Source organism: Heloderma suspectum, chromosome 2 (assembly GCF_057233095.1).
Source record: "Heloderma suspectum isolate Gila_16-S chromosome 2, 16-S_ref, whole genome shotgun sequence".
Taxonomy (NCBI): Eukaryota; Metazoa; Chordata; class Lepidosauria; order Squamata; family Helodermatidae; genus Heloderma; species Heloderma suspectum.
In genome coordinates this window covers 160,153,351-160,165,482 of record NC_139459.1, presented here as the reverse complement: position 1 = coordinate 160,165,482, position 12,132 = coordinate 160,153,351, and the positions used below count along the sequence as shown (strand labels likewise).

The 12,132-nt window shown below is 44.7% G+C and overlaps 1 protein-coding gene across 6 annotated transcripts in view; it reads left to right on the top strand.

Annotated features, from left to right (window-relative positions):
• The window catches only part of CHD1L (chromodomain helicase DNA binding protein 1 like), a 63,353-nt gene that overhangs the window by 16,806 nt on the left and 34,415 nt on the right, over window positions 1-12,132 (top strand). For 5 of the 6 annotated variants that reach the window (XM_084835414.1, XM_084835417.1, XM_084835418.1 and 2 more), the window contains 5 exons: window positions 5,499-5,580; window positions 6,209-6,371; window positions 7,774-7,929; window positions 8,652-8,744; window positions 10,855-10,951. In XM_084835414.1, the coding sequence (XP_084691540.1) occupies window positions 5,499-5,580; window positions 6,209-6,371; window positions 7,774-7,929; window positions 8,652-8,744; window positions 10,855-10,951 (591 nt within the window). Of the gene's footprint in view, window positions 1-5,498; window positions 5,581-5,617; window positions 5,757-6,208; window positions 6,372-7,773; window positions 7,930-8,651; window positions 8,745-10,854; window positions 10,952-12,132 lie in introns of all 6 variants that reach the window. The other variant, XM_084835420.1, reaches the window with a different exon arrangement.

Sequence of the window (12,132 nt, the reverse complement as noted above, 5' to 3'; positions counted from 1 at the left end):
GTTTTTGACAAATCCATGTTGGCTTCGAGTAATCACGGCATTGTTGTCAAGGTGCTTCCAGATGGATTGCTTTATGATCTGCTCCAGAATTTTCCCAGGGATTGATGTCAGACTGACTGGTCTGTAGTTCCCAGGTTCCTCCTTTTTACCCTTTTTGAAGATAGGGACAACGTTAGCCCTCCTCCAGTCATCTGGCACTTCCCCCGTCCTCCATGATTTCTCAAAGAGAAGAGACAGCGGTTCTGAGAGTTCTTCTGCCAGTTCCTTTATGACTCTAGGATGCAGTTCATCTGGCCCTGGAGATTTGAACTCATTCAAAGTAATGAGGTGTTCCTTGACCATATGCCTGTCGATCTCAAGCTGCAATCCTACCCTTCAGCCTGTACTTCGCCTTTGCCAGGGGGGTCATAGACCCTCTTTTGGGAGAAGACTGAGCCAAAGTAGGAATTGAACACCTCTGCCTTTTCTTTGTCATCTGTTATCGTTTTGCCATCCTTATTTAATAGCTGAACAACCATTTCTTTCCTCTGCCTTTTACTATGCACGTAGCTGAAGAAAGCCTTTTTGTTGTTTTTAGCATCCCTCGCTAACCTCAGCTCGTTCTCCGCTTTAGCCTTCCTGACGCCATCCCTGCAATTCTGTGCTACCTGTCTGTACTCTTCCTTTGTTACTTGGCCTTCTTTCCACTTCCTATATGTGTCCTTTTTTGTTTTCAGGTCATCCCTAAGCTTTTTGTGAAGCCACATTGGCTTCTTCTGTTGTCTTCCACCTTTTCTTCTTGTTGGAATTGTTTGTGATTGTGCCTTGAGGATTTCCTTTTTTAAAAGTTCCCACCCATCTTGGACTCCTTTTCTCGTTAGCGTCGCTTGCCATGGGACCTTACTGATCATTGTTCTGAGTTTATTAAAATCAGCTTTCCTAAAATCCAGGGTACGCGTTTGACTACACTCGGCTTTTGCTTCCCTTAGAACCAAGAACTCAAGTACAACATGGTCGCTTTCCCCCAGAGTTCCTGTAACTGCTACTTTATCCACTAAGTCATCTCTGTTGGTTAGGATCAAGTCAAGGATAGCCGATCCTCTAGTTCCTTCCTCTACTTTCTGTAGGAGGAAGTTATCCGCCACACAAGTCAGGAATTTCCTGGAGGGGCCATGTTTTGCAGAATTTGTCTCCCAACAAATATCGGGGAAATTGAAGTCCCCCATTACTACTACATCATGCTTCCTTAAAACATTGGCTATTTGCTTTTCAAAAGTTTCATCCTCGTTTTCTCCTTGATTGGGTGGCCGGTAGTAGACTCCGACCACCAGGTTCCTTTTATTCTTTGCTCCATTTATTTCAACCCAGATGCTCTCGTTGGGGCTACCAAGCTCCTCCTCCTGTATTTCTGTGCAGAGATATGTATTTTTCACATACAGAGCAACCCCACCTCCCTTTCTGTTCCTCCTGTTCTTTTTGAACAAGTTATATCCTTCAACTGCTGTATTCCAGTCATGAGAGTCATCCCACCAAGTCTCAGTTATACCTATCAAGTCATAATTTCCCTCCTGTATTAAGAGTTCAAGTTCGTTCTGTTTGTTTCCCATACTCTGGGCATTAGTATATAGACATCGAAGACCATGTGCTTCATAGTCTGGCTTTCTTCCTACATATGTCTGAAGACTATTATTGGGCGCTATCAGAGCTGTTCTCTCCATTGCAGTGCATGCGCCTATGTCCATCGTTACCCCCAACATTACATCTCCCTTCCCCGTAGGATTCAGTTTAAAGCCCTCCTGATGAAGTTCTTCATGCTGTGGCCAAACACATTCTTCCCAGCCTTTGTGAGGTGCAACCCATCCCTAGCCAACAGCCCATCTTCCAGGAAGTATAGGCCGTGGTCCCAGAATCCAAATCTCTCTCGTCGGCACCACCTTCGTAGCCAGTCATTCACCCGGAGTATTTTTCGTTCCCTTTCTATCCCTCTTCTAACTACTGGAAGGATGGATGAGAAAACTATCTGGGCCCCAAAGTTCTTGAGTTTCCTTCCCAAAGCTTCAAAGTCTGACGTGATCTCTTTGTAGCTCCGCTTGGCGGTATCATTTGTTCCCACATGGATGAGAAGAAAGGGATACCTGTCAGTGGGCTTTATGAGTGCAGGCAACCTTTCAGTCACGTCTCTAATCTGTACTCCCGGGAGACAACATACCTGGCGAGTCCATGGGTCTTCGCGACATACTTGGGTCTCGACCCCACGCAGCAAGGAGTCTCCCACTACTACCACTCTTCTCTTCTTCTTGTAGGCCTGGGTTTCATCGCCTCTGTTTGACTGACCTTTAGCCTCTTGCTCACTCTCATGCAGGTTCCCCTGTGATTCTTCCTCTGCAGGCTGTCCTCCAGTCTCATCCGCAAGTACCTGGAATCGGTTCCACAGCTCCACTGCTTCCACTGGTGCAGAGTGGCGTCTAGTTCTTCTTCTCCTAACTGTCACCCTTTTCCAAGGAGTATCCTCTATTCCATTTTTCTTCACCTCAGCATTTCCCACTGCCTCATCTTGCTGTTGCTCTTCAAGCTTCTGGTCTGCCCTTTAATTTAATTGGGTTTACTCCGAAGTAACAGCCTGAATCTCTGTAGTTTTGTGCATCTACACCCATTGGAACCAATAGGTGCAGGTGTTGATCAGGTCATCTGTGTGCCTGGGATTATAGCCTAGGAATGTGAGTTATAAACTCTCTGGTTCAAATCTCAGCCTTGATTTTACTAGCTGGCCTTAGAAGAAGCCTTTTTTTGTTTCGTTCTCTCACCTGTGATATAAGGCTATAGGTTTGTGCTACGATCTGTGAATTAATGCAGATCACTGTGGTTAATCGAGGAGGGGACAGCACCATGACAAAAGGGCCCCCCACTGGCATCCCCTTGTCCAAGACCCGCAAAAGCTGCCTGGCAGATGCCTCTGGGACAGACTCCCATTTCCTGGCTGGGGACTGTGTGCCTGGAGGAAGGAACAGAGCAGTGATTCTTCCATGATCCGGTGGGGATAAAAGGAGGGGGAAGGAGCAGAGCAGTGATTGCAGAGAAGTTCTGCTCCAAACCCTCTTCTGGGAGACAGAAATGGCGGAAACATGGAGGATTGTGGGGAGGTCCTCTTTGCTGCACGCCCATCTCAGTTAGGGAGGGGACAAAGCAGTGACTTGGCAGATAAGGAAGGGCCCACTTCCTACCAAGCAGCCTCTTCTTTGAGTGTCTGGAGAGCCCAACAAAGTACTGCTTCCCTATACCTTTTATGGGGGCTTGGGGGAGAATTGTATCTGACTGGCCACACACGAAGATGCCAAATTCAACACTGAACATGCTCAGTCCTCACTGGGCTATTTTTGAGATTTCAGATTTTTAATAAAGATCTTTTGTTCTTGCAAACCTTGGGGTTCCCCCAAACCTGCTGATACCTCCCTCCTTGTGTGTTGGTGGTGCCATATTGGCTACCTAATTACTAGCACTTGGAAAATTGAGGTTGCCTCTAGCATTGTTACACACACCCCAATTCTCTGAGTGATGAGAAGTTCTAGTGGTGCAATCCCTTTTGGAAGGAGGTCACTGGAGCTTTATGGTATCTTGCAATATTTGTATTTATTTACAAATCTACAGGTCAAGCATGGGAGGGAGCTTGGCTTAAATGCTCACACAGAGAGGCCCAAATCTAGTCCAGGAAGATGCTGTTAGTTTTTCACAGTCCAAAGCTCAGGTCTTTGACTCAAATTGTTGCCTGCCTTCCTATTGTTGTTGTTTTTTCATAGACAGACCTAGGTTGATTACATCATTCTTTGCTGCATGCGGGGGGGGGGGGGGGAGTTTTACCCCTTCTCTGAAGGTTTTGCCAGGTACTGTAATGCGCTTTACATGAGACTGCCTTTGAAAACTGTTCAGAAACCGCAGCTGGTCCAGAATGCTGCAGCCAGACTTCCAGCTTCACTGGCTACCAGTGTGTTTCCAGGCAGAATTAAAAGTGGTGGTTATGACCTATAAAGCCCTATACAGCTTGGGATGAGGCTACCTGAAAGACCGCCTTCTCCCATATGAGTCTGCCCAGTTCTTAAGATCTTCTGGAGAGGCCCTTCTTTTGAGACTGCTGCCTTCAGAGTGCATTTGGTGGCGACCTAAGAGAGGGCCTTTTCAGCGGCTGCTCCCAGGCTGTGGAACTCCCTCCCAAGGGAGACTAGGTTCTCTCCCTCTCTGCTATTCTTCCAAAAGAAGGCAAAGACCGCTTTATTCAAGAAGGCATTTGGCCTATTAATGGGTCTGTGGGTTGAGTGCTGTTTTATTCTGTAATTGTAATGCTTTTATTGTATTTTACTGTGTTTTATTGTTTAAATCGATTTTAAATTGTTTTGTAAGCCACCTTGAGTGCCATTTTTTGGTAGAAAGGTGAGGTATAAATCAAATCAATAAATAAATATTTAGTTCCCATGACAATGTATCCCCTCTAATTTACCTGAGAGAAGGAGATACTTGCCCAGCCAAACTATTAAGGGAATCTCCTGTCTAAACCTGAATCTTAGAAATGTAGAGTTACCAAGTTGGAAAGGACACTGGAAATTATCCAGTCCAGTCCAATCCACCCAGTATTACATATGATTCGTTCTAACGTTTTAACCTTTACTGTTGCTCTCTAATGGAATAATAAAATATACCTAAATGCATATGTTAACTTGTATGCTAATTCAGTGAATAGATCAACTTAAACACTTCCAATTAATCAATTAACATTTATTGTATTAAGCTGTAGCCCTTACTTTATACTTTTTCTCTGGTTCACATTTTTCCTCTGTCACTTTCAGCAAATAAACTTTTTGACAAGGACTTTTGGTATAGATAGATACTCTTGGCTTCTAACTGGAGAATCTAAATCCAATCCCTTGACAGGAAGGCTGTATTTGTTTCTTAAACTACTTGCTATGGAGTAGTCCCATTGGGTGTATTTTAGGCTAAGTGTTTTGGATAGTTCTCACTGGCCATCTAAAGACAGAGTTCTCCAGTGCTTAGGATATTGGGCATGGATGTGGCCATTAAGAGGCATTTGTGGTCATTCTCCCTCCATGAATCCATTCCTGTCCAAACCCACTCATCTAAAAATGGTGGGTCCAGATTGTGGAATTATTGTGGAAATTAAGCAAACTCCATATGTTTGCATGAGATGTGAAAATAGTTGTTTTACTTTTAAGGATCATCAGGCCACTGCCTCTAAATAACATCACCTTTTTGTGCTTTACCTATTCAAATCAGTTTGGGGGGGGGGGGGACTAGTAGCCGGGGTTTGCCTTGGGCTGCAAGCAGAGTCTCGGAGACATGGTGAGAACAGCGCAGCACCAAGGAAAGAGGGAGGCATCTGGTGGTAATAATTCAGCTGGGAGCAAGGTGGGGGGAGCCCTAGTGCTCAACATCATCCAGTCTCTCTGGGTGAAGAATCTCATGTCCGGATACTCTGATAACTGTGGTCTCTAATTTCTCTGCTTTGTGTTCAGTTTTAACTGGGCTTGCCTCATAGTGGATGAAGCTCACAGACTGAAGAATCAGGATTCACTGCTTCATAAAACACTTTTGGAGGTAAATTGTACAATTGTGCTGTTTCCTTCTTTCCCAGTGAATATATCTTTCTCTTAAACTTCTGACTGGAACTCAGTTAGGCGAAGGTTCTTTCGGTTCCTTTTGTTGTTGTTCAGTCGTGTCCGACTCTTCGTGACCCCATGGACCATAGTACGCCAGGCCTTCCTGTCCTGTGTGTAAGTTCTTGTTTTTTCAGTTTGGTGATTGTCTTGTCTTTAGGATTCAAACTAGATAGCAGTATATTCTAATAGCAGAGTAAAGAAAATAATTGGAAAATGCACAACTGGACTAAAATATGTCACAACTAAAACAAAGTACCCTGCTTAACACTAGTAAATAGGCCTCAGCTCTTCCAGAAAACAATCAAGTTTTACAACATTTCTGGAAAAGGGAAGGGATTTCATAGCTTTGGACCAGCCTCTCTACTTGACTTCACTGATTATGCCACAAGGGCAAGCAGTTTGAGATGCAAAGCAGTCTTCGGAGGGACCAGATCATGCTCCCACCTCACCTCGCCTCCCTCTACCTTATCCCCACTAAATTAGCAGGAGCAGGTCTGATGATGATGCGTGACTACTAAAAATCCGCCTTCCAGCAGTGCCTCAACTACATATTCTGGATCTCTCAGTTTCCAACAGATTTTCGCCTCCTGCTGACAGGTACTCCCATTCAGAACAGTCTCCAAGAGTTATACGCCATGCTTGCTTTTATTGAACCAGTTACATTTCCCAGGGAGCTAGTGGAAGAATTTGTTGACTGTTACCATGGAATTGAAAAGAAAAACAAAGCAGGTGAGTAAAAATATTGTGACTGGTTGTTGGCTGTTACGTGCAAAATACTGGTAGTTGGGACACAGGTGTCCTTTCTGGTTCTGCTCCTGAACTGTTGTGAAAAATAATTATGTGGGACAAAAAAAGAACCATTAGATTTCTATAAAGCTTTGAGTATGCTGTTATGGATCCTGTCTTCATGTATTCTATATGGCTATTTCCCTTGGCTTTTGCTTTCCAATAGAGTTAGAAGCAATGTGCAATTGTGCTTGGTCTCTCTTAATTGTTTTTAACTTAAATGGTATGAGCGGCTATACTTAGGGGGTTCATCAGTTCACAAATGCACATGCAGAGACCTATATTTCTGTCATCTGCAGTGGGGAAGCACGAAGACTCTTAAGTTGTTGTTTTTTTAAGCATAATTTTAAAAATGTGCGAAACAGGGCTGAGCTTGCCAAATATGTGTGGGAAGAGAAGTCGGTTGGCTCGCTTAGTTAAGTTATATGGATGCTAGCCAGAAAGTGCCAATGATGCTTGGATAAGCCACACAGCACTCGTAATAGCAGGGCAAGTCTACGCCAGCAACCATAACGTGTGTAGCTGCCCATGCCCCCATGTACATATGACTGGGAATCTTTCTTTGGCCAGGATTCCTGGAAATCTGTACACAGGCGATGTAAGGCATGCATGTCGTGTCCAAGCTTGATATGTGTGCTCCAGGAAGCCCTCTTTGAATGTAATGTTTCAGCTAGCTTCTGTCTGTTTGTTGTTGTTCAGTCGTTCAGTCGTGTCCGACTCTTCGTGACCCCATGGACCATAGCACGCCAGGCCTTCCTGTCCTGCGCTCTCTCCCGGAGTGTGCTCAAGTTCATATTCATTGCATCGGTGATGCTATCTAGCCGTCTCATCCTCTGTCATCCCCTTCTCCTTTTGCCTTCAGTCTTTCCCAGCATCAGGGTCTTTTCCAGAGAGTTTTCTCTTCGCATTAGGTGGCCAAAATATTTGAGCTTCAGCTTCAGTATCTGTCCCTCCAATGAGCACTCAGGGTTGATTTCCTTTAGGATGGACTGATTTGACCTCCTTGCAGTCCAGGGGACTCGTAAGAGTCTTCTCCAGCACCACAGTTTTGTCTGTTTAACTGGAGCTTTTTTGTACTACTTAAAAACAGTCTAGGTTGTGACCCATGATAGAAACGCAGCTCCCTGTTGCTCATGTACTTTGTCTTACTTTTTGAGTATGAACATTCAGGAGACAGCACTCCATCCCTTGCTGGTGCAGTTTCTTGTAGCCTCATTCGGTTTTAATAGTCACATCTTGGCAACATGGTGCACTTCTGGAAGATCCAAGAGAATGAGTGTTGGTCCTCCCCGTGCTCGTATGTAAAACTCAGGGCTGTAACAGCATTTCTCTCTCAGTTATTCAGCCAAAGAACTGCATAGTCTGTTGCAGCCGTTCTTGCTCAGGAGAGTGAAGGAGGAAGTTGCAGCAGAACTCCCAAAGAAGGTGGAGGTTGTTCTCTACCATGGAATGTCAGCGCTGCAGAGAAAACTTTACAAGGCTGTTTTGATGAAAGACCTAGGTAAATGGACCACGGGAAGATTTTAGAACTAGTCATTTCATTTACACATAAATTTAAAATGGCTGGGCTTGGGGGTGGGTATTAAATAATGCTTATCTGTAGTCTTGCCTTGTCAGTTTCCTTGAATGTTACCTATTCCACTTCAGTGCTCCCTTTTGCAGCTGCAACATACAAGGACTTGGATAAGGCAAGACTACACATATCAGGCAGGTGAAAGTGCACTCTTTCAAAAGTATGGGAATAATAATAAAAATAAATAAATAATAAAGAGGAGCACATTTGCATACTCCCAAAGCACCGAAAAAATAAACAGGAGACAAGTGGCGGACCCTCCAACTTGCGGTTTGGGCATCGGTAGAGGGGCATTCACTGACGAGGGAGGCTGGAGGCAGCACTGGTGAGATCGCAAAGAGTGACATGGGCTTTTTTGCTGCTCTTGCCAAGTGGCTCTGTAGCCGATCCTGGCAACCCATAATAAAATCGCTCTCCTGGGTATCAGACAGCATGACAACCCACCATGGGTACGAACAACCCTACAACGAGCCATGTGTTCTCAGGGTGGCTTGTCTGCAAAAATTATGCCACCCTACTGAAAATGCACTGGATTCGGGCAATGCGACAATCCACCATGGCTGGCTGCCCATAGTGGGTTGTCATGTTGTTCAAACCCAGCTAGTATATAACAGCTGTGTTTTTTAAAATATATATTTTACATTTTTCAGATGCATTTGAAAATGAAACAGGGAAGAAAGCTAAGCTCCAGAATGTGTTAATTCAACTCCGGAAATGTGTAGCTCATCCATATCTGTTCAATGGTAAGAATGAGAAGAGTATTACTGATGCTGTTGTAGAGTGAGTCATGTGTAACAATTGTGTTGGTTTGCTGAGCAGATCCCATGGCTCATTTGCCCATTAGAAGGAAAATGGGAGGGAGGCACCAATCCAGGCCCTGAAGAGGAGAAACCACAAAGGTCCGCAAATAAACAGTACCATTTATTGAACCCCATACACTGTCTTAAGTTGCTTTTACCAAACAGTGTGCGAGTGTCTCAAGGATTTCCTTCTGCAATGTACTTTCAGTTGGTCTGGACAAAGGATCTTTAACTCTGAACCTGTTGGGCCTCAGTAAACTGTACTTTTACTTCTTCAAATTTGAGAATATTGGCACACAGCCAATGAGCAGCTTAGGATTTGCATCACATCAGGGCTTTCATCTATATGCACACATTGTTTAGGGCAGTATCCAGTGGTGACTGCCAGCAAGTGGCCAGCCCCACCAATTCCGCTTGTGGACAGGCAGAATTGGATACTGCCCATTATGTGTGTATAGCTTTATTATAGGTATATTATAGAGAGACGGGACTGGCCATAACTTCACAGTGTTGTAAATGTGCATTTCCCACCTGATAGCATGTAAGAGTAGGTCAACTTGCTGTGATGTATGGGATTCCATCGTTCTTGCAAGATTGTCCATTAAACTACCTATATCAAGTGTGTATACCTGGTGTTCTTGAGACAGCCTGGGATTCTGCTATTGTACCTCCCACTGTCATGCCTAGTAGACCCGCAGTTGATGGAAGTGGTTGTGGGCTTGGTGTTAACAGGATTTTTTTGTTTTTGATATCTGCAAGAAGACCCAGGGGAAGCTTGCGCTGAACTAGCATATTGATGACTATATGATTATATCTTGATTATATCTTTCCTTTTTTTCTAACTCTGGTAAGGCAGTAGAATACCTGAACGGGTGTTATGAGGTTGTGAGGCCTTGCTTGTGGTGGGTGGGTGCATGAGGTGGCCATGGATTAGGAGTTAGGCATGTCCTTTGCAGGATCCTTGTAGGCCCCTTCCAACCCTACTATTCTATGGTCACGCTCCCTCTGAAGGAGCAAGTTCATAGCTTGTGGCTGCTCCTAAATCCAGTGCTCTAGGTGGATTCTCAGGTGACGGCTGTGGCTAGCCACCATCACATATGTCTTGGTAATCTCCAAAATTGCAGAACTGTGTTGTGCTGTATGAAAGCCTACCTTGGAAGGGTGTCTAGAAGTTTTCATTGGTCCAGCATGCAGCAGCTAGCCTCCTGAAGGGGGCTTGCCCAAGGTCTTGTATAACATCTATTCTAAAGGAGCACTAGTGTTAAAACTAGTTACAGTTTTGTTTCTGATCTCAACTCAAAGTGAAGGTGTTAACTTTTGAAGCTTTTTAGGGGGCTTGGACCCAGATTATCTGAAAGAACACTGCCTCCTATTCTCCCCCGGGTCCCTTGAAATTTTCAGAGGAGACCTTTGTTATCATTCTCTCCTTTCAGGGGGCACAGTTAAAGGTGAGAAGATCTTGAACCTTCTCTGTGGTGCTCCCTCTCCTGCTCTGGAACTCCTTTCCCAGGGAGATACTCCTTGCTAGTTCTTTCCTGACATTTAGGAAGCTGCGCAAATACTGTTTTATTTACTAGAATGTTTGGAGAGAACTCAGGGCTACAGGGCACCTGCTGCTTCTAATTCTGTCTTGATGCTGTCTGTCGAATAGTGTATTTTATAGTTTATTGTTTTTTTTGTTTACTGCTTTTAGTCAACAATGACTCTCAAAGTGGGACTTAAAAGTAAGAAAAGGGCATATCACCTGGGATCTAGTACAGGTTGTGTGGACTGCTGCACATCAACAGATGCAAAGTCTATCTGTGGATTAGCTCTCCTTGTGAAGCTTTAGAGCCTGCTGTGTGCTGATGTTAGGGCTATTCCAAGGATCCCGCCAGTCCAGAGGGTTTGATCAGGAAAAGACTTCCAGGCCCCTTCCAGAGTTTATTTAATAGTACTTGGGAGCAGCTGTGCGACGATGTGTTTTGCCTTAGAATACATATTCAGCGGTCATTCCTTTGTAGTTTAGGGTATTAGTAGTGATGCTTCTTGCTAAAACCTCTTTCCTTCACAGGTGTTGAACCAGAGCCTTTTGTCACTGGGGATCATCTCATTGAAGCCAGCGGGAAGCTGAACTTATTAGATAAACTTCTGTCTTTCCTTTATGTTGGGTATGTTTTGCATTACTGAGTATGCTATGCTGGGTATGTTTCTCATACTCTCCCTGGGTTAATGCATTCCTACAAATCTTCACATGTGTGCACGTATTCACAAAGAACTGGCCAATGTGAGGAAAAGGGTTGATTTAGCAATTCAGCACCAACAACCCTATGGAAACAACTTTTAGCGTGACACAGAGAGAGAGGGAGACGTAAGACAATTTTTAAAACCAGACAAATTCTAGTAAAAAATTAAGCACTTCTAAATCTTATTTATCTCAATGAGAGAAGTAAGTGCTTTTCAAAATCTTGCTCATTGAAATCGGGATTTAGATGTATTTTAACTTTGGCTGAATTGTGCTAATGACCATGATAGCCTGGTAAGAACTTCTAGTCCTTCCAGCTGATTCCACAGATTTCAAGGTGACAGAATTCTAAGTGCCAAACTGGATGAGACAGTGGAAAATGAGTGATCAGTTTCATTGGCACTGGTAGAGCCGGACCTCCAGGTGGAGGTCTGGGCACCCGCATGATTAGGTCTCCCAAATGCAGTCTCCCCACCACCCAGCACTCTGCTCGCTCTCTCCCCAGCCAGCGTTACCTTTTCCTGCCTGCCTGCCTGTCTTTCTCTCTCTCTCTCTCTTTCCTCCTTTAACTTTTAGAACAGTCCAGGTACTGGAGGCAACTTTCTCCAGCTGGCCTCTAGATGGCCACATGAGCCCAGAGGCATGCTGAGGAAATCAGCTTGCTGGGGATGACTGGAGCTATTCTAAAACGTAAGTGGGGGGGAGGAAAGGTGCTTCTGCCTGCCTGATAAGGTGGTTGGAGAGACAGAGTGGACACGGGCGTCAGGGAGTGGAACAGGAGAGAACAGAAAGGGGTGGGGGGGGTAGAGAGCATGGTGGGGACTGAAACTGGAGAGAGGGGTGGGTGTACTGGGAGTGTTGAGGAAGAGCCCAGAGGGCATCTCTTGCCCAGGGCCCCCTCAGCCTTGACAACAACATTGTTCAGATCTCCCTTTTAAAAAAAAAGAAAGCAACTTGTTAAAGAAGCAGCCATAGGAGAACTGGTTTGGCATGGCAATGCTTAACGTCTTTCTCATTGAGCTGTTTTCCTGATCTAATCCCCCCTCCCCCCAACTGCTACTTGCCCTTGTGGAGAAACCTATTGTATGTATATGTTTTCTCCTGCAT